This window comes from Vipera ursinii, assembly GCF_947247035.1.
Source record: "Vipera ursinii genome assembly, chromosome: Z".
Lineage (NCBI taxonomy): Eukaryota > Metazoa > Chordata > Lepidosauria > Squamata > Viperidae > Vipera > Vipera ursinii.
The window spans coordinates 19,259,860-19,282,443 of NC_139517.1; the positions used below are offsets into that span (position 1 = coordinate 19,259,860).

The window sequence follows — 22,584 nt, forward strand, 5'->3', positions numbered from 1 at the left end:
TAATTATGTAGATGTGACAACAATGAGACATACAGTGTGTCATATAATGTTTGCTTTATTTCTAAATACACATATAGCTGCACCCTCTGGATAATAGTCCATTGAGCCCAGTAATTGTGTACTGGGAAGGACATACCGTACACTTAAACATCAATTTTCACATCTTTGCAACCTTGGTAGAATTGAACCTGTCTTTGTCCAGGCAATGGAAGTACTGAAAGGAGAAGTATATGTAATTGGATTTGTCTTTACAGTACAAGAAAGTTAAGTACCTCTTTATTCCTGAGCTATGATCCTATTTCAGTAGGAGGCTTGGAAAGCTTAGCTAATTTGGTCTAAGCCAGGGGTAGGCAACCTCGGCTCTTTTATGACTCATGGACTTCAACTCCCAGAATTCCTGAGTCAGCTATGCTGACTCAGGAATTCTGGGAGTTGAAGTCCATGAGTCATAAAAGAGCTGAGGTTGCCTACCCCTGGTCTAAGGCAACGTTCCCCAGCCTTTTGGCACCCGGGACCAGTTCTCTGGAGAGAGGTTTTTTTCCATGGACCAGAGGGGGTATGGTTTTGCATGCTGCCTGCATCCCGCAGATGGGCCTTGTTTTGTGGCCCAGTGTCTGGCATGCCTTGGACCAGTGCCGGTCCACAGACCGGGGGTTGGGGACCCCTGGTCTAGGATTCGTATAAAGTGAAAGATGAAGCTATAAAAAGAGTGCCTTTTGAGAGACTAGCTCATCGTAATAAACTATAATGTAGTCCATATCTTTGGGCATAGCGTATTATGCCCAAATGCAAGAATTGTGCTGTATTAAGTATTAAACTGTAGTAAGTCAATCTCCTATTTTCTATGTCAGCATCATATATTATTAGTGGTGGTGCTCATCAGGCTGGTGAATCCTTGGGCAAATGTCCCATTGGGGGCCCCCGTACGTATTTTTGGGAGTTTCATACTTACCAATTTCTCTTCCTGGTTGCTCCCTCAAATTCTGGACCAACTCTTTCTTCCATTCCAGCATCTTTGCTGTTCTTTCTCTCCCCTTCGCGAGATAATGACCCTGGCATCTTTTTTCCCTCCTTCCCTTTCACTCCCTGACTAGTTTGGCTAATGGATTGTTATAATTAATGTTATAATTAAGTAGATCTCTAGTCTTAACATGCAGCGTTAATTCTTGAATGCTCCATGGCATTTGACAAACTCTGAGGATGATTCAGAACATTTATTTCCACCTCCCCCGGACCCCAGTGCCTTGGCTATTCAAGTGCCCTGAAGAAACCAGATCAAATGTCGAAAGCATTTGAAACAACTTGGAGCAAACCTTCTGGAGCTTGCCAGAGAGATTCCCACAAAATGTTCTAATGCTGTTTCCCAATAACCCTTGCCCTAACTATTTTTACACCGACTCAAACTTAGATTGGATTCAAAGCCATTTATCTGCCTGTCTCCATTCCATTAAAGGGAAACTGCGGACACTATAGTTCTGTGACAGGATTTCAGTAGCTAATAAATCATTAGCTATACCAGAAATCCAGATTGGAATCCCAACTAGGATTCAGAATGTGCATCGCCATGCTTTTTAAAAACGGTCTCACAGTGTTTGCACACATCCAGGAGAGTACATCCTCGATTTATGACCATAATTGGGACTAGAATTTCTGTTGCTAAGCAAGGCAGTTGTTAAAGGAACCATGTTATGACAGTGAATTCCTGCAGTTCATTAAGTGAATCATGCAATTGTTAAGTGAATCCGGTTTCCTGGGACACTACATCCTTGACTTATGACCTATTTCTGTTGCTAAGCAAAGCAGTTGTTAAAGGAATCATGCCCAATGTTATGACCTTTTTTGCCACAGTGAATCCCCGCAGTTGTTAAGCGAATCATGCAATTATTAAGCGGATCTGGTTTCCCCCATTGACTTTCCTTGTCGAGAGTCAGCTGGGAAGGTCACAAATTGTGACCCCAAGACTCCGGATGCTGCAAACATTGTAAATACTGGTTGCCAAGCATCCAAATTTTGATTAGATGACCATGGGGATGCTGTGACAGACACACTGTAAGTGTGAGGACTAGTCGTCACTTTTTTCAGTGGTGGTGTAACTTCAAATGGTCACTAAATGAATGGTTGTAGGTCAAACCATGGGGAGCTGTCATTTTTCAAGAATAGTTTGCAAAGCTGTGCAAAGTTGGGGTTCAAAGGGCAAAATGTACTTCAGAGCATTACATCTGTCAACTGTCCTTATGCCAAATACATCTATTTCTGGGATTGCATGTTAGCTGAAAAGGGCAGCCATTTAAGACTTGGAAAAGACTCAGCGGCTTTAAAGGGCTAGAGCAGGGGTAGGCAACCTTGGCTCTTTTATGACTTATGGACTTCAACTCCCAGAATTTCTGAGCCAGCATGGCTCAGCTTGGAAACCTCTCCCTTTCTTCTCAGCATGGCTGGCTCAGGAATTCTGGGAGTTGAAGTCCACGAGTCATAAAAGAGCCAAGGTTGCCTTCCCCTGTGACTAGTGCTACATACAGGCTACACTGAATAATTACAGTAATTCTTTGCTCTATGGATGAGAATCACTGCATACCCCTACAGATTATTTCTGTAAATCTACTGTTCCCATACTGTTATTGGCCTATGACAGTACCCTATGATAGAGTACTATTAAGCCAGGTTTTTTCAAGTTAAATTATGTACATACATTTTGCATACTGGATGTGATGAATGTATTTGCATACTAACATGCTGGCTGAGGAATACTCAGCTTAACATTTTAAAGTTGCTGTCCTTGAGAAACATTGGCAATTTTTAAGACTTGTGGACACCAACTGCCAGAATTCCTCAGCCAGCCATGCATGGGAGTTGAAGTCCAAAAGTCTTAAAAGTTGCCAAGTTTGGAGACCCCTGTGTAGAGAGACTGAACTAGCACCCTTATAACAGGAGTTGTCAGGGATCTAAACTGCGATGGGACAAAGAAGTTGACTGTATTTGAAGCAGGTGATTGCCCTGAATATTGGGCAAGCGGGATGGATATTGCGTGCTGCCCACCAATTGTCCTTTTAACACTTGATTCAACAATTCATAAGACAGAAAACATCATTGCATTATACCAGGGGTCTTCAAACTTGGCCCTTTTATGACGTGTGGACTTCAACTCCCAGAATTCCTCAGCCAGGCATGAGGAATTAAAGGGCCAAGTTTGAAGACCCCTGCATTATACTGAGGCTGTATCTCAGATGTTTGGGACTACAACTTGTTATTGTGGTACTAGCTGGTCCAATACAGCAATTGCAGACCAAAGCATTTATAATGCATCAAATGGAGAAACACTGCAGCTGCTCAGTGGCAAGAGGTAAATGACCTGCCAGAGAGCAACCCTTTTTCCTATTACATCTCAAATTTCAGAGCAGAATTTTTAGGCTGGGAAACAAACAACTGTAAGATTCTACACTAGACACAACAGATTGTGAACAATGCTGGCACTGAAGACTGAAAAACAATGTATATGCTGAGGCAGAAGAGACTGCCTACAAAATTGTACCCAACCCCCTTACTGTAAATCTTAACAGTGTTTACTCTAAGCTGAGACAAGTCAACACGCTTTGCCCAGATGTAGTCTGCAACTTTTTGAGTTGGAGCATTGAGTGAGATGTGCCATTTTGACTGGTTTAATAAACCATTGTTAAACAGACTGGCTAAGTAGGTGGAGTTTGGAACCAGCCAATTCTTTCTGTGGCTGAATACTATGTAAGTCACAACTGGCTGGGTTGCATAATATTGTTGTTGTTGTTAGCTGTGAAGTCGTGTCCGACCCATCGCGACCCTATGGACAACGTTCCTCCAGGCCTTCCTGTCCTCTACCATCTTCTGGAGTCCATTTAAGCTCACGCCTACTGCTTCAGTGACTCCATCTATCCACCTCATTCTCTGTCGTCCCCTTCTTCTCTTGCCCCCAATCTTTCCCAGCATTAGGCTCTTCTCCAGTGAGTCCTTCCTTCTCATTAGGTGGCCAAAGTATAATATGCTACATCATAAAATTATGGATGGCAAATCACAATGGCTGGGTTTGGGCAACATGCAACCCTAAAACAAAACAACAAATGATGGCCTAATGCAGAGGTCTTCAAACTCGGCCCTTTTATGACTCGTGGACTTCAACTCCCAGAATTCCTCAGCCAGCATGCCTGACTGAGGAATTCTGGGAGTTGAAGTCCACGAGTCATAAAAAGGCCGAGTTTGAAGACCCCTGGCCTAATGTATTGTTTCCAGTGGACCTCTATGTTAAGGATAGAGTGAATAGACTAGGACAGGGGTAGGCAACCTTGGCTCTTTTATGACTGGTGGACTTCAACACCCAGAATTCCTGAGCCAGCTGTGCTGGCTCAGGAATTCTGGGAGTTGAAGTCCACCAGTCATAAAAAGAGCCAAAGTTGCTTACCCCTGGACTAGGAGCAGGCAGTATCCTTTAAAACTCAACCAACCAAAACGGTTAGGGTTAGTTGTGAATGCTCCAACACGGGAAGTCTTTAAGAAGAGTCTGGAAAGCCCTTTGTCTGAAGAGGTATAGGGTTTTCTGCCTGAGCAGGGGGTTGGATTAGATGACCTCCCAGGTCCCTTCCAACTCTGCTATTCTATTCCATTCCATTCCATTCCAATCTCAGCAAGCCGCTGCCACTTCGGATCGTCCCATTGCTCCCAGAGGGCGGGGGGAGGGGCGGCCAGGCCCAACGCGGCTGCGGGCGTGGGGGGGGGAGACGGAGCGGATTTGCAGAGTCTTTCGTTTTAAAGTCCTCCCACTGGACAAGCAGCGCCTGGCGAGTGGTGGGTTTTTTTGGTTTCCAAAGTCGGACGGACGAAGACGGAGCGGTCGCCCCCCCCTGCCTTCTCCGCAGTCATGGAAGGCTCGTAAGCGGTTTCTCGCCCCCCCCTCCCCCGCCCTCTCCTCCGCCTATCAATAATCAATAAACGTGCAAATCGACTTGATTCCCGTGGCTTAGCTTAGTCATCCGGAGGGCAATTGCTTTAAGAGCAGGTCGTCTGCCCGGTCCTCCCTTTTTTTTTTTAACATTCTCACCTGGTTCCTCTGCTTCCGTTTCCTTACCTCTTTTTTTTTTTTTGCAACGCGTTTCTTTCGGATGCGTTAGGAGAAAGGTCGTGAGAATCCGCTCACGGCTAACATCGCGGCTCTCAGACCGCAGCAATACCACTAGCTCAGGGGTAGGCAACCTCGGCTCTTTTATTGACTCGTGGACTTCAACTCCCAGAATTCCTGAGTCAGCATAGCTGACTCAGGAATTCTGGGAGTTGAAGTCCACGAGTCAATAAAAGAGCCGAGGTTGCCTACCCCTGCACTAGTTTCAAATACTGTAGCTTTTTTCGGGGGGGGGGGGGTGTTTGCTTTGCAGTAACTTTCTTGCTTAGGGAGCTTGCTACCGTAATAGATGTAATACAGCGGCATCTCAATAATAGCCAGCTTAAGCCTTTGAAAGTGGCGCTGTACATCCGTCGAATGGAGCTCCTTTTGAACTCCACGCTGTTCACGTTTACTCTAAAGCAGGGGTGTCAAACTGCCGGCCCGCAGGCCGGAGCATCATGGAGAAACCGCGCCCGGCAATGGGAAAAAGTTCCGATACGTCGCGCGACGTCACGTGACGTGGCGAGTTTGACATGTCTGCTCTAAAGTCTCCCTTAAATTGAGCTCGCCTGCTGATGGTTTGATGGGTTGCACCCCTCGGGCAGAAATATCACAATGTGGTTTTGCTGTTACAGGACCTTGTTTTTAGACCAGGGCTTTTCAACCTTTTCACCCATTGTACCACTTTTAGGATAAGGCAACATCTGAGTACCACCAGTCGCCTAGCAAGGGGTCAAAAACTTAATCACCAAAAAAAAGGAAAAAAAGTGATAAAGTACAGGTAGTCCTCAACTTACAACAGTTCGCTTAGTGACTGTTCGAAGTTACAATGGCACTGAAAAAAGTGCCCCACTCAAGCCACAGCCGAGCAAGACACCTGCCTGCCCGCCCACTCATTGTTGCGAGCATTTCTGTTGAGGATTGGCGGTGGGGGTGGGGTAGGAGGTAGTTTGGTTTTTATTCCTCCCCCTATCTTCTGGGTGGTTGCAGCAGGTTTTGGTCACTTCACACGACCCTGGGACACTGTGACCGTCATAAACATGAATCAGTTGCCAAGCATCTGAATGTAAATCACAAGACCCTGGAGATGCTGCAACATTCCAGCTGATCGGTGCTTCTTCTGGGCTCTGGAGAAGCGCCGGGATCAGCACCGAGCTCCAGCTGGAGCCTGGCGCTGATCTGGCGCTTCTGCTGAGCCCTGACAGCCCTGCAGCTCCAGCCATCTCTCGCTCAGGCTTGTGCGGTGCTGCCACCAGTTCAGCTCATTACCCTCCCCTGCTACCACTTGTCTTGGATGGCCGCATACCACCTGCCAGGTGCCAATGTACCACAGGTGGTACCTGTACCACTGGTTGAAAAGCCCTGATTTAGAGGGTGTTTTTATGAAACTTTCAGAGATCGACCATAACATTAGTTAGTTAGATTCTTCCTGGAAAGTTACTACAGATAGCCCTTGACTTAGATTAGAGCCATTTGTTTAGCGACTGTTCAAAGTTACAGTGGCAGTGAAAAAAGTGACTTACAACCAGCCTTTGCAATTACAACTTTCCTGCAATTACGATCAAAATTTGGATTTTTGGCAACTACTATGTATTCACAATGGTTGCAGCATCCCTGGGATCATGTGATCACTATTTGTGATCTTCCAAGCCAGCTTCTCCCAAGCAAGTCAATGGCGGAAGCTGGATTCATTTAACAGCCCTGTGATTCACATAACAACAGCGGTGATTCACTGAACCATGGTAAAAAAAATCATAAAATTGGACGCAATTCATTTAACTACTGCCTTGAGTAGCAACAGAAATTCTGGTCCCAGTTGTGGTTGTATGTCAAGAACTACTTGAACTCCTCAGAGAAATAGCACACTTTCACTTGTATAGCGACTTTTCCATTTTTATTACTCTGATCTGTGACTGTTAATAAAATGACAGTCAGGTGAAGTGGCCACTGAAATTACAACCCAGCATCCTTTTCATGTAAATTATACTTTTTACTTTTGTCCATGTGAATTTCAGGTTAACCCTGGTGCAATCTTGCTTCATACTGGGTTCAAAATATTAATTCCACTAAATGTGCACCTTCCGAAGGACTGGCCAGTTTTAGTTGGAGAAACAGGATCTGATATGCCGCTTAATATGCAAATAGATCCTAGGGAATTAGTACAAGTTGCAGATTTCAGAAGAATATTTTTAACATGTTCCGATATTTTGCAACACATGCATGGGAAAGTTTTACAGTGTGTGTGTGTGGGTGCTTGCCTTGAGTAATATTTCTTTCCACCATCCCCCTGTAGCTACCGCGCTCCTTCCCAAGAAGCCTATCGTGCAGCCATGGTGCTTTCTGGAGCTGGTGATGCCCTTGGATATCGCAACCAGCGCTGGGAATACTGTACTTCGGGGCCCCAGATCCACCAAGAGCTCCAGGAAATGGGGGGACTTGACAAGATCCGTGTAGCCCTCCCTGATTGGCCAGTCAGTGATGACACTGTGCTGCACCTGGCGACTGCTGAGGCCTTGGCCACAGGTGAGTGGTTGGAAGCCCACAAGGAAAAGGGATCCTTCAGGAGATCTCTGCATAGTGCGCCTAGTGCGCCAGTTGCGCCCCTTTTTGGACCGAGATGCCCTATGCACGGTTACCCACGCCCTCGTCACTTCTCGTTTGGATTACTGCAATGCTCTTTACATGGGGCTGCCCTTGAAGAGCATCCGGAGGCTTCAACTGGTGCAGAATGTGGCCACGCAGGTGCTTATGGGAGTATCTCAGTACTCCCATGTTACACCACTCCTGCGTGAGCTGCATTGGCTTCCGGTTGCCCTCCAGGTGCGATTCAAGGTGCTGGTTATAACCTTTAAAGCCCTATATGGCTTAGGCTCGGGGTACTTGCAAGACCACTTGCTGCCATTGTCAACCTCCCATCGCCCAGTTCGCTCCCACAGAGTCGGCCTCCTCAGGGTGCCGTCGGCCAGGCAATGCCAGCTGGCAACCCCCAGGGGGAGAGCCTTCTCTGTGGGCGCGCCAACCCTCTGGAATGAATTGCCCCCAGAGCTGCGGACGACCCCTGACCTTCGGTCCTTCCGCCGTGACCTGAAGACGTGGTTGTTCCAACAAGCGGGCCTGGACTGACTACGATTTTTAATTAGGCTTTTTACTGGTTTTTAAATTGTCATATAATTATTGTATTTATTGTTTAATTCTTTTTAAAATTTTCTATTTTATGTTTTTAATTTTTATTGTTGTGCGCCGCCCTGAGTCCTTAGGGAGAAGGGCGGCATATAAATTTAATAAAATAAATAAAATAAATATAGACGTTTTGATTGGTGATAAACTGCATCAACAGAAGCCCTATGCAGAGCAGAAGGACAAGAGCAAAGTAAATTCTAGTCTCAAATTTAAAAATAAAAATTGTTCGCTTTTTGTTTCCCATCTTTTTTGCATAGGGAAGACCGGAGAGGCCTTGTTCCAGGAGCTGGCAAGATGCTACGTAGAGGCTATGAAAGATATGGAGGGGAGAAAACCTGGGCCCACCAGTATTCTGGGTAACACTCCATTGGGGCAGTTTTTCTGCATGGGGGGGGCATGGTTTTTTGCACTGCTTGGATCCCTTGCATGTGTGGATGGGGCTTCACTTGCTTCTGCAACCCAGTTGGTTCCTGGCAGGCCACAGCCCAATGCTGGTCCGTGCCCTGCGGGTTGGGGATCCCTGATCCAAACCATAAATCACACATTCTGTTCTGAACCAGCCCTCTTCTAACAAACCCCTATTCAAAAAGAAGAGACTGGAGAGCGTCCAAGGCTAAAAGGCTTCTGCCAAGATTTAATTACGCAGTTAACAAAAACACTAGAGCTTGTCTTCTCAAGCGGAAAAGTTGCTTTCAGCAACCAGCCCCTCCCCAAACACTCCTTTTATAGAGAGCTCAGGGCGTGGTCTCCCTGTGCCTCCTCCCGAGGAGTCTCACAGCCTTTCTTTGTTTGTTCCTGCTCGACTGCCTCCTGCGTCGGGCGTCCTTGAACAGGGCCAGCTGTGGGTCATCTTCCTCCGCACTCTCGGGCTCACGCAGCTGAGAAGAGGTCCCCGGCTGAGGACTCTGCAAAGCCTCCAAATCATCATCAGCCGGTTCGTTTCCCTCCTCCCCCACATCTGAGTCATCCGATACCTCGGAGCCGGCTGTCGGACCCACAGGCTGGCCCTGAGTCACAACACATTCATTTTAAAAAAAAAATTATACAAAAAGCCATAAGAGGCTTCCATAATCAAAGAAGAAAAAAGATTTTGCTGTATGTTGTTTACTTTCAGTTTCAGGAAGGAAAAAAAAACAGTTAAAAAATAATCAAGTTTCTTTAGCTATACGCAAATCTTCCATTTTAGATCACAAACCTTATTGTTTTGTTCTGTAAACAAATACGACGTCCAGGACAAAGGATGTCTAACCAAAAATCCAAGGTCATTTGGCCAGTAAACATTTCAATGTGCTATTATTTTTTTCCCCCCCACCTGCTTCTAGGAACATCTCAGTTACGTCCAGGGGAGCCAGATGGATATCGCATTCCTTTCAATCCTAACGCAACTGGTTGTGGTGCAGCTATGAGATCCATGTGCATTGGGCTTAGGTAATACAAGATGGGGAAGGAAATAAGGGCAAAGCAGGAACAGCAGAATGATCAAAGGTCAACACAAGATCATCTTGATTCCCAACCAATCTCTCTTCCAAGGTATCCTCACCCCTCTGATCTCAACACCTTGATCCAAGTCAGCATAGAAAGTGGAAGAATGACGCATCACCACCCCACAGGTAAAGGGATATATGGAGTCATTTTTGTATGACTGACTGATCTCGGGGCTTAAGGAATGGGGGAAGAAAAAAAACATTATGCTTATGCTGGGTAGCTTTTCTACAATACAGAAAAATTGTCCTGGGGCAGGGCCTTCAGTAGTGATACAGGTTGAACAGGATGTGATGACAGAGTCTGAAGCAGTAAAATTGGCTTTTTTTAATGTGTTGTTGGAGTTTTCTGAGATTTGGGGTCGCTAAACACGAGTGGTTGTTATTAGATTGATGACATCGCAATTACTGTACAGTATATATTTGCCCTAGAAGGGACGCGGTGGCTCAGTGGGTTAGGACGCTGAGCTTGTCGATCAGAAGGTCGGCAGTTTGGCGGGTCGAATCCCGAGTGCCGCGTAACAGAGGGAGCGCCTGTTACTTGTCCCAGCTTCTGCCAACCTAGCAGTTCGAAAGCACGTAAAAATGCAAGTAGAAAAATAGGGACCACTACGGTGGGAAGGTAACAGCGTTCCATGCGCCTTTGGCGTCTACTCATGCCGGCCACATGACCACAGAGACGTCCTTTGACAAGTGCTGGCTCTTTGGCTTTGAAACGGAGATGAGCATCGGCCCCTAGAGTTGGAAATGACTAGCATGCATGTGCGGGGGAACCTTTACCTTTTTATATATTTGCCCTATCTATCTTCCTTGATGTAATCTGAATGGGATTTCTAAAATAAATAGGGCTAAACCACTTTCCCCAAAATTTTTACTAGAAAAATTCTGCTTGAACCTGCTGCTAATATGTAAAGTCCTAGGAAGACCAGACAATTTCTATGTGAATCATCTTTTAGAGATTCAAAACTCTTCTTCTCTTGTGCAGTAGCCAAACTCTGTGTTGCCACAAGGAAAATAAGGCATAATTGGTCTCAGGAATAAGTGCTTCTCTTTTATTCATCAATTCAGCTTTCAATCAATCAGTTTTTGTTAACAGTCACAGACCAGAATTATCAATTCAGCTTTATTATATCTTAGTTTTCTTGTTTTAGGCAATATATAGTTTACTTCATAGATTGTAATATTTTAGATGTACACATACCAGCATAGAGGTAAAGTAAAGGTAAAGGTTCCCCCGCACATGTGTGCTAGTCGTTTCCGACTCTAGGGGCCAGTGCTCATCTCCGTTTCAAAGCCAAAGAGCCAGCACTTGTCCAAGGACGTCTCCATGGTCATGTGGCCGGCGTGACTAGACGCCAAAGGCGCACGGAACGCTGTTACCTTCCCACCATAGTGGTCCCTATTTTTCTACTTGCATTTTTTAATGTGCTTTCAAACTGCTAGGTTGGCAGAAGCTGGGACAAGTAACAGGCGCTCACTCTGTTACGCGGCACTCGGGATTCGACCCGCCAAACTGCCGACCTTCTGATCGATAATTTCTATGAAGTTTCTTGTCCTATGAAAATCCTTTGGGGATGAGCTTAGCTATATTGTCTGTTTCCTTTTCTCTCCTTAACATTTTGGTGCTAGGAATTTTTGTGAAACATCACAACGTGACCATTGTCAAAGCCAACATGCTCTTATCCATGTGGTCACTAGAAGCAGAAAACAATTTGATAGCACATAATCAGTCATAATAATTTATGTTTACCCTTTTATTATAGAGACTCTTGTTATATTCATACTTTTATCTCACCCATTTGATTTTGATTTTGTGTTGCATGCTTGGCTGGTCACTGACTGAATAAAGTTGTTATACAGGCCTTACCTTTGGAAGCTTGGGGTAAATTTCAATAATTGAGTCAAATTTAATTTGTAGAAAGACTGAGAAGGAAAAAAAAAGTGGGGGGGGGGACTATAGAGTCTTGAAAGACTCATCCTTTCTCTACTTCCTCCATGTAGGCTATCTGGGATCTCTGGCTTCGGCCCTCTTCACTGCTTACGCTGTCCAGGGGCTGCCCCTTCAGCTCTGGGGATCTGGGTTGCTGAAGACTTTGCCCCTTGCCCTGGAGTATATCCAGGCTACTGGGGTTGAGACTGAAGCCAATATAGCAGCTTGGACCTATTTCCAAGAGAAGTGGGAATGGTAAGTAGTTGGGACAAGAGAAGGGAACAAGGAATGCAGGGCTCTTGATTACAGCTGGAAACAATAGAAGTGGAGATAGGCAGTTCAGAAATGTGATAGATCAGTGATGGCGAACCTTTTAGAGACCGAGTGCCCAAACTGCAACCCAAAACCCACTTATGTATTGTCGGGTGGGCGTGGCCCATTGGGTGGGCGTGGCCCATTGGGTGGGCGTGGCTGCGGTGGTAACGGCAGACTGGGTGGGACTAAGAGGTTCAATCAATCACTTCCAACTTTGCGAGATCTTTATTTTTCCTGCAAGAACTTGAAATTGATTGACTGGTTGAACCTTTGTTTTTTGCACATGGTGGCAGAGGCCTAGACCGAAAAGGTTTTATAAAACCCAGCTGAAGGCCTAGGACTGGGGCAACGGCATGTGTGGCCACAGAGAGGGTTCTGCGTGCCACCTGTGGCGTGCGTGCCATAGGTTCGCCACCACAGTGATAGATGAGAGAGAGAGAGAGAGAGAGAGAGAGAGAGAGAGAGAGAGAGAGAGAGAGAGAGAGAGAGATGAGAGATAGAAATAGATGAGAGAGAGAGAGAGAGAGGGAGAGGGAGAGATGCAATTTGAAAAACAATTTTTTTCAGGATCTACTTTCCCAATTTGGGGGATTCTCTGGGGCTATTCCACCTGGTGCTCAGGGTGGGAGAAATCTCATCTAGTTTCCTGATTTGCCAGGTTTCTCAGGATTCTTATGTTCCTTCTGCTCCTATTTAACATCAGCTTGTAGTTGCTGGGTAAGGTTATCTACCAGCAAAGGGTCAAAGTTGATGAGTGTGTTAATAATAACACATTAACGTCTTTACCCTGAGCCAAGCAGGTGACACATTGTGTGTTCACTGCTGTGAGTTATTTATAAAACTAATAAAGGCAGCATATAAATAAATAAGACCATCTAGGAGCAACTATTAGACCAGAATATGATGGCGTGGGAAGTTACCAATGCATTATAGTAAGCCCATATATCACCACAAGCTTCACTAGCTTCCTATAAGCTTTCAGGTACAATTCAAAGTGCTGGTTAACAATTACAAATCCTTTCTAAGCCCTGTCTGCAGTTGTCTCTGCCCATGAGGTCCAGCAAGGTGGGTATGTGTCCTTCAAGGAAACAAAGTCATTAAATGGGCCCCAGGGACTGTCCCTTCTCTGTCCCAACAACACCTTCTCTGTGGAACAGCATATATTCCTCCCCAAAATCCAGATGTCTCTGAACCTGTTAGCCTTTCCACATCTGTTTTAACCAGAAGTTAAAAGAGTCTAACTGGGAATGATTTGAGGATTATGTCTATGGAGATTCTCAGTTATCCAGGTCATGGTTGTCCAAAAGTGTTTTTTTCAAAAGGCAAGTGGACTTTGTTTTTTGCTTGAATATGTTTCAGATAACCTTACCCAGCATCTACAAGCTGATGTTAAATAGGAGCAGAAGCTTCTTGGATGAGAAGCAAAATATTGTCAAGGAAAAACAAAGTCCGGTTGCCTTTTGAAAAAACACTTTTGGGAGGATCGGATTATATTTGCTGTTCATTCTATATGGTGCTGGGGGTTTTCCTTTTGTTTACTTGGTTTTTTAGCCCTATGCCATCCTCCCAGAATCCCCATTTGTGAGCTGGACAGCCATTTAACTAGAATACATAAATGTAACTAAAACATCCCACATTTAGGTACCTCTCAGAACGAGGTCTCAGCGATGGTCGGGGCCCAGTTCGATTTCCTCCTGACTACGGTCCTGCCGAGCGGGATGTCGTCTACAAAACCTTCAGCCTGGATGGGTGGGCTGGGCGGAGTGGTCACGATGCCCCCATGATTGCCTACGATGCCCTCCTGGGCGCTGGGAGCAGCTGGGAGCAGCTCTGCGGATGGTCCATGTTCCATGGTGGTGAGTGACTATCTTCCTTGTAAAATGCTTGATCCTAAAACTAGCTGACACTGTGCTCACACACACATCGCAGATGTTAGGAGTCTTTATTACAGTTTCCAAGCCTGAATTAGCATTCCCTTGTGCCAGCACCAGCTCAGTCCCAATGAGTTCCACAGGCTACTCTCAAGAAGTCAACCCTAATCCTCAAGGCAAAGGCAAGTCCAGTCCACTAGGCAAAAAGCAAGCTTCTAAGGCAGGGGTAGGCAACCTCAGCTCTTTTATGACTCATGGACTTCAACTCCCAGAATTCCTGAGTCAGCATAGCTGGGAGTTGAAGTCCATGAGTCATAAAAGAGCCGAGGTTGCCTACCCCTGCTCTAAGGCAAAGGCAAATCCACAAGACAACGCAAGTCCACAGGAAAAGGCAAGTCCCCAAGGCAAAGGCAAAGCAAAGGCAAATCCACAGGGCAAGGGCAAAGGCAAGAACACCCAGCAAGGAAATGGACAAATTGTTCTGATCATCATTTCACTCCCCTTACTGAGCTGAATAACTGCTTGCTGGTGCTGCTCATTAATAGGGGTGATGCTGCCTCCTCATGAGTAACTTGGCTGACCTTCTTTGTGCCTGCCTCCTCTCAGCCTTGCGTGCTCTTGGATCTGGAAGAGAAGGTAGTTCTTCTTCATCTCCACCAACCAATTGCAGCCGGGTGTCCTCTACACCTCAAACCTCTGGGCTTCCCAGCTGCAGCTGTGTCTCTCCTGTCTCTACCTCAGCCAGCTGCTCAGCCAGTTGTTTTCCTGTGCTCAGCCTTTCCACTCCTGGCTCATAGCTCTTGGCTGCTGGCTCATCTTTCTCCAAACTAGCATCTGGAGAGGCATCTGGGGAGTCATTGCAGCCACTCATAAATCTTTTTTTTCCTGTATGTTGCTCTTGTCCTCCAGGAGACAGTGACTCCACAGGGGTCATTGCGGCTTGCTGCTGGGGCCTTATGTATGGTATCCGAGATATCCCATCTGGAAATCACATGGAACTGGAATATCGAGACAGGATGCTCTCTGCGGCCGACTCTATCCATCGCCTGGCTTGGGAGCAGGGGTCTATTTGAGAAGCCATTCCCATGGATAACATCATCAATTGCTGGGAAGGCATAAGTTGAAAACTTGCAATAGATTGAAAACTGATGCTTTCAAAATAAATTGAAGCTGTATTCTCCCTCAGTTTTGTGGGCTGGAGGAGGGATCTGTGGCAGAATCCTAAGTTCCTGTGTAGAGGAGTCCTTTAAGATGCAGATTCCCAAGATCCTGCGTAAAAACCCTCAAGAATCAGAGCCATGTGATTGAAGTCCCACCCTTTTGGGGTGGAGTTTCGACCACAAGGTTGTAGCTGCCATTTGGACTCCTTTGACCTGTCCTGTAAGTCAACTTTTTCCTTTGACTTGAGAGATTATCTATTTAATAAGCAAGGGCATTGTGATTTCACAGAGGATTGTGCATTATATATTTCTGGAAGCAGCTCTATTATTTCACATATTCTATAGCTAAGCTGAGTCACTGGGTGCAAAAATAGTTCCTAGGCTTAAATTCTCATCAGTGGTGGAAGAATCACAGAGTCCCTCCATGCAAGATAAATCACTGTTCATAGAAGATTGAGCTGGTTTCCTGCTGAAATGATGGAGGCAGTATTTGTCTGAAATGCAGGATAAATACATGATTACATGAATGTAATGCGATGCAAAAGCACAGACTTTGTGCAAAAACCCTCACTTGTGCAGGAGATCCAAGTATGAATGTGTCATTCAGCCATGGACAGAAAAAGGGCCACTAAATTAATAACATTAAGAAAACCAAGATCATGGCATCCAGCCCTCTCAATTCCTGGCAAATAGTTGGGGAAGAAATGGAGGTAGTGACAGATTTTGTATTCCTGGGCTCCAAGATCACTGCAGATGAGAGCTGCAGCCAAGAAATTAAAAGATGCTCCTTGGGAGGAAAGCCATGGCAAATCTATACAGCACACTAAAAAGCAGAGATATCACCCTGCCAACAAAAGTGCGTATAGTCAAGGCCATGGTTTTCCCAGTTGCGATCTATGCCTGTGAAAGTTGGACCATAAGAAAGGCTGAGCGCCAAAGAATTGAGGTCTTTGAATTATGGTGCTGGAGAAGACTCCTGCGAGTCCCTTGGACTGCAAGGCGATCAAACCGGTCAGTCCTAGAGGAGATCAACCCTGACTGCTCTTTAGAAGGCCAGATCCTGAAGCTGAAACTCAAAATACTTTGGCCACCTAATGAGAAGGAAGGACTCACTGGAGAAGAGCCTAATGCTGGGAAAGGTTGAGGGCAAGAGAAGAAGGGAAGAACAGAAAATGAGGTGGCTGGGTGGAGTCACTGAAGCAGTAGGCGTGAGCTTAAATGGACTCCAGAAGATGGTAGAGGACAGGAAGGCCTGGAGGAACGTTGCCCATGGGATCGCGATGGGTCAGATACGACTTTGCAGCTAACAACAATGAATAATTAATAGGATTATGCACCTTTTTTATTCAGACAAAGGTTAGGTTCTTTTGTCAAAGCAGCCTTGTTTCTTACAGTGATGAGTTTCTGACTATGTCCTAGGCTGCAGTTTTTCCCAGCAGTGGTTGTAATACCAGATTCTTATGCATGTAGTCCTCGCTTACCAATCACATGTTGAGCAACCAACATTGCAATGGTGCTGAAAGAATGCTACTTAGGACCAGTCCTCAGAGTTCTGGTCCCTTGCTGCAACCTCACCGTTCTGTGATTTGCTATTGGAGTGCTTAACAACTGGCTTGCACTTACAACAGTTGCAGTGTCTTGTGGTCAGGTGATTGCCATGTGTGACCTTTCCCCTCAGCTTCCCACAAGCAAAGTCAACCTTGAAGTCAGCAGGGCAGGTTGCAAATCACTCTGCTAAGTCTCCCTGGCCTGCCTGCTTTTGCACCTCATGGCAGCATCCATCCTTTGGCTTTCCTGTGCTTATGTGCAGCTGACATCAGGCCTCCCAAGCACTGCCCTGACTTCCCCCAACTCACACGCAGCCTTCACCAGTCCTTCCAGTGCCTCCCCTGGCCTCCCTCATTCCTATGATCCTTACCTAGAACTCCTGCCACTTCCCATTTAACAACCAACACTTCTTGGGCTTACAATGACCATCAGGAGTGCCAGGATTGTTGTCGCTAAGGGATGCAGTTATGTGACAATGCATCTCACAGTTGCATTGCTTAGCAATGGCAATCCTGACTCAACTTCCATGTAGCCCAGGGATTACCTGTGGCTGTATCTCATCCCTTTTGAGATACAGAACATCTCTACTATAGAGTTCTTTCATATAGTGGATCATAACTAAGCAACTGCACTCAGTGATGCAACTAAGGTGGATCCCAGTACCAAAATCCATGGCTCTGAATGGTCTACACAGAGTATCGGCAGCAAACAAGCTGAGTATCCATTCCTATTCTGAACTGAGAATGTCAGCAATACTCTTTAAAAAAACTATTGTAAATATATATCTTTGCACTGTACATCTGTACACTGTATGAACCAGAGAGGGCTCAGAAAATATCTACGGACTTCTCACATCCTGGACATAAAATGTTTCAACTTCTCCCCTCTGCATGCCACCGTAGGGCATTGCATTCCAAAACAATTAGACACAAAGATAGTTTTTTCTGCCATTACTCTGCTAAACACTTAATTCCCCCAGCACTGTCTTAGGGCTATAGTAGGGCTGTACTGATATTATCCTTCTCATTTTCTCATCTTTACTACTACCTTTTCCTATTGGTATCTATGATTTATCACTTGTTATAACTTATAATTAATGATGGTAACTATGATACACAATCTATGACCTATCACTTTGTTGTTTGTATGTACAGTGAGAGCTTATACACCGGAGACAAATTCCTTGTGTGTCCAATCTCACTTAACCAATAAAAAATGTCTATTCTATTCTATTCTATTCTATTCTATTCTATTCTATTCTATTCTATTCTATTCTATTCTATTCTATTCTATTCTATTCTATTCTATTCTATTCTATAGTGGCGAGTAGCTGGCTGGACATAACTTAGTTGCTTCTGCTATTATTTTTTACTTCCCAATTAGATTATATTATTCCTCAGCTGAATGGAGTTTATCTGCAAGAATTACAAACTGGAATTTTAGGCTTCATTATTAGCTTTTTAATAAAGCTGATATTTGTATAATAAACAACTCAAGGCAGTGAATATATCTAATTCTCCTTTCTATCCCCATTTTCCCCACAGTAACAACCCTGTGATGTGAGTTGGGTTGAGATAGAGAGATTGGTCCAAGATCACCCAGATGTTTTTCAAACCTAAGGAGAGACAAAGAATACACACTTTCCCATTTTCTAGCCTACTGCCTAGACCAAACGGGCTCTCCAAAGCCTTTTGTTTTTGTGTCCAAAGACCAGTGCATTTTTTTATAAAAGAAAAAGGTGCTGGAACTCACACATGTCATACAACCCACCTTGCCTACCCTACAAGGCTCCATCCAAAAAAGGTGCCGGAACTCCGTTCTGAGCGTTCTATGACAAAAAAAGTCCTGCTAAAGACTAGCCTGTTCATGAACTAAACAACAGGGAGTGCATTTTGGAGTCCTGGAGTGTTGGCAAGAAACGAGCTTGGATGGGAAAAGGGAAGATGCAACATATTTTAAGGGTATTCTCTCTTTTCCTGCATCTGATCAATGTCTTTTATTGTTGTTTTCTGATGAGATGTGTGTGTGTGTGCGTGTATAAAAGGTAAAGGTTCCCCCGCACATGCTAGTTGTTTCCAACTCTAGGGGCCGGTGCTCATCTCCGTTTCAAAGCCGAAGAGCCAGCGCTTGTCCGAGGACGTCTCCGTGGTCATGTGGCTGGCATGACTAGACGCCAAAGGCGCACGGAACGCTATTACCTTCCCACCATAGTGGTCCCTATTTTTCTACTTGCATTTTTACGTGCTGTCGAACTGCTAGGTTGGCAGAAGCTGGGACGAGTAACAGGCGCTCACTCTGTTACGCGGTACTCAGGATTCGACCTGCCAAACTGCCGACCTTCTGATCGACAAGCTCAGCGTCCTAACCCACTGAGCCACCACGTCCCTTCATATATATATATATATATATATATATATATATATATATATATATATATATATATATATATATATATATGTGTGTGTGTGTGTGTGTGTGTGTGTGTGTGTGTGTGTGTGTGTATGTATATATACATACAAATCATACAAGCCATGTTAACACTTCACACACACACACACACCCTTAATAAACACGTTCTTGTGATCTAGACTAGCAGGAGGTGGAGGGCACAAAAAATCCACTTTGCAAAATTAAGGTCTCTCTCCCAAATTCAGGGATCAAATTCTTATCATTTCAAATCCCACTTGTCTACCTGAGATTTAAAAGGGACACTTGGCCCTTTTAACCCAAGGCTATTTACCAGACCAAAAAGGTGGCAGGTCAAGCCTTATAAAACTTGAGTCCAAGCTACAGGACATCTGAGCCAGGCTGTGTGGAGGTTGATAAACTTGCATAATAATGTTCATTGGCAAGGTCTCCTTTGTCAGAGCTTACCACTGGACTTTGATTTCGTTTGGACTATGGCACAGGCAGGGCACTGGCTGGCATGAAAATACTGGGGCAGCAGTAAATGGGCCAAAAGGAGACAGGACAGTTGCTGCAAAAAGCTGCTTGAAAGAGCGGGACAGAAAAAAAGGGAAGTCTCCAGCATGGAAGATCTATAAGGAGCAAATTGTTCACCTCTTCTCTTCAAAACCAGAATGCTTTATGTTCCTGAATCTAAACAACAGCAGCTTCACTGGGGCATCCTACAGTTCTTTATAAAGGCAAGCTATAAAATGCAGGGATGCGGTGGCTCAGTGGGTTAGGACACTGAGCTTGTTGATCAGAAGGTCGGCAGTTTGGCGGGTCGAATCCCGAGTGCTGAGTACCAGAGTGAGCGCATCCCAGCTTCTGCCAAAATAGCAGTTTGAAAGCACATAAAAATGCTAGTAGAAAAACAGGGACCACCACGGTGGGAAGGTAACAGCGCTCTGTGCGCCTTTGGTGTCTAGTCATGCCGACTAGCACGCATGTGCGGGGGAACCTTTACCTTTACCTTATAAAATGCAACAATTTTAAAGTATTCAACTTCTGCCTCAGTTAAGAAATGATAAACTCTGAATCTGATTTTTATACAGCCTCCTTTTTATTGCCACTGTTTATCTCTGCTGGGTTTGGGGGCTCTCTCGTTTGCTCTGCCAGTCGTTTTTTCCTCCAAAATCATGTTTAAATGGGACCACTGCCACCCTTTTTTAATACTTCCTCCCCCCACCATTGCTTAACCAGCTTGCCAAACCATTTTGCTGTGCAACTCAACTGAGAATGAAGCGGCACAGTGAACGTGGCCGTAAGTTGCCTAATACTTGCACCGCGCAAAGCACACCAGCAGATATCAAATAGTCACTTCTTCTCGCTTCTGTTGTGTGAATGGCATTCCCCAATAGCTCTTGAACTCGAGATCTGTAGCTAGAGATGCAGTGGGTGGGATGGATTCTCTCCTCTCTTTTCTGAATTCCGACTCAATTTTAAGATTAGAAGTCTAGATAAACCCATTCTTAAGAGATTGCCTGCCTGGTTATGAGCCTTTGGATGGTGCAATGAACGTAATATAAATAGTCCTCATCTTACAACCACAATAGCGACTGGAAAAATTGGTCATTAAGCAATGTGGCTGTTCAATGAGACATCATATGACTGCCCCCAATTTTAAGGCCTTTTCTGTTGTGGCCATTAAGCAAGATATCACAATTGCAGTCATTAAGCAAATCGCCCACAATTGTCAAACGAGACATCGCGTGACTGTGACCCATGACCTCCTGTCAGCTTTCCCATTGACTTTGCTTGTCAGAAGCCAGCTGGGAAAATTGAAAATGGCAATCACATGACCACAGGACACTGCAATCATCATAAATACACAATGGTTGCCAAGCGCCATAACCACAATTATGTGACTGCAGGGATGCTGCGACGGCCATCCTCTTAATTCAACAGTCATAACTTCGAAGAGTTGTTAAACAAATGGCCATAAGTCAGATGTTCTGTATACTGGCATTTCACTATTATTGAAGCTAAAATGGGTTTCTGGAGTGTGGGTGATTTCCACCAGGAAGGGAAATCAACTCTTCCATCAATTGAAAAGTGATCTACAGGGATCAGCTTGATCGTCTGCTGGCAAATCAGACCGTTTGATATGATAATTGAGGTACTGGACTAGAAAGCAGGAGACTGTTTTAGTCCACAGCCTCTCTCTTTCTCAGCATCAGGTAATTCCCTTGATCTGGAAAACCTTCTCTCTAATCTCCAAGGTTGTCGGTGAGTGCTGTGATTGCTCACTGGCGAGGGAAATGCGCTCTGTGCCCTAGCTAACAAAATGAAATTCAACAGAGAGAAAAGTAGGGTTTTATACTTAGGCAACAAAAATCAAATGTACAGATGAAACACTACAGATTGACAGGATTTGTGAGAGGGATCTCGGAGACCTAGTGGACAATTACTTCAATATGAGCCAGCAGCGTGTGGCAGCAGCCAAAACAGCCAACACAATCCTAGGTTGCATTAACAGAGGGACAGAATCAAGATCACATGAAGTACTAGCATCGCTTTGTAAAGTGAGGACAATTAACCAGGCTTGCCTTCAGAGATGGTGGGTGTTCATCACTGGAGACTGGACAGCCACTTGTCTGGAATGGTATAGGACAGTGGTGGCAAACCTACGGCATGTGTGCCAGAGGCAGCACTCAGAGCCTTCTCTGTTGGCATGAGCACCATTGCTGCCAGCAGCAGGTCCATCAGGCCACCACCGTTGCCCGGAGCAGGAATCCCGGCCAGCACAAAGGAGGCGAAGCAGCCAACTAGCAAGCTCGAGTAGAGGTGGTAGAGCAGAGGTCCCCAACCATTGTCGATTGGTGGACTGGAAGAAAAGGGAGGGAGAAACATTTTACATGTGTGCATATATGCACAGGGCCGCGAGCACGCGCGCCCTGCAAATGGGGTGGGGCTAGTGCCTGCGTGCTGCTCACTAGCCCTGCCCCATTCTTGTGTGGTACAGTGCCTTGTATCTGCACCCCACGGTGCGGCAGCGGCTGTTTTTGCGACTTGCAGCACAGTGGCCCATTTTTGCACCCCCGGTTTTTGCGTGCCAGAGGCAGCACTCAGAGGCACCTCTCTGCCCCCCCCCCAAGGCACCACAATGCTGATGCGGCCCTGGCACTTTGCGATTTGGGTTGCGATTTGGGCACTCGGTCTCTAAAAGGTTTGCCATCACTGGTATAGGATCTCCTGCTTGAACGTGAGGTTGGATTAGAAGACTTCTAAAGTTCCTTCCAATTCTGTTATTCTGCTTGGGTGTCGTTTCACAAATTCAATGACTTAGCCCTGTGATTGGTGGCAAAAACAATTCCCCGGAATGAAGTCCTTAACCTTAGAGCCTTGGTGGAGCAGTGGGCTAATGCCTCCTTAAGTAACACCAGCTGCCTGCAATTAGTGCAGGTTCGAGTCCCACCAGGCTCAAGGTTGACTCAGCCTTCCATCCTTCCGAGGTAGGTAAAATGAGGACCCAGATTGTTGGGGGCAATAAGCTGACTGTGTAATAATGCCGCTTAGGGGGTGTGTGAAA

At 45.4% G+C, this 22,584-nt stretch overlaps 1 protein-coding gene across 2 annotated transcripts; it reads left to right on the forward strand.

Annotated features, from left to right (window-relative positions):
- Nucleotides 1-4,782: 4,782 nt before the first annotated feature.
- On the forward strand, nt 4,783-15,063 carry LOC310650231 (ADP-ribosylhydrolase ARH1-like). Of its 2 annotated transcripts, none has more exons than XM_083379065.1 (8): nt 4,783-4,893; nt 7,416-7,645; nt 8,560-8,658; nt 9,625-9,730; nt 9,833-9,912; nt 11,785-11,968; nt 13,670-13,884; nt 14,809-15,063. In XM_083379065.1, exons 1-8 carry the CDS (start codon nt 4,883-4,885, stop codon nt 14,970-14,972), a joined length of 1,089 nt encoding a protein of 362 aa, XP_083235191.1. In that variant the 5' UTR covers nt 4,783-4,882; the 3' UTR covers nt 14,973-15,063. The 2 variants fall into 2 exon arrangements, with proteins under 2 accessions (XP_083235191.1, XP_083235190.1); XM_083379064.1 differs by having other exon boundaries at nt 14,816-15,063.
- The last annotated feature ends 7,521 nt before the right edge of the window (nt 15,064-22,584 follow it).

Coding starts and splice junctions, on each gene's coding strand:
- LOC310650231 (XM_083379064.1), top strand. Junction 9,731..9,832: donor TCCATGTGCATTGGGCTTAG/GTAATACAAGAT, acceptor CTCTCTTCCAAG/GTATCCTCACCCCTCTGATC. Junction 11,969..13,669: donor TTCCAAGAGAAGTGGGAATG/GTAAGTAGTTGG, acceptor TCCCACATTTAG/GTACCTCTCAGAACGAGGTC.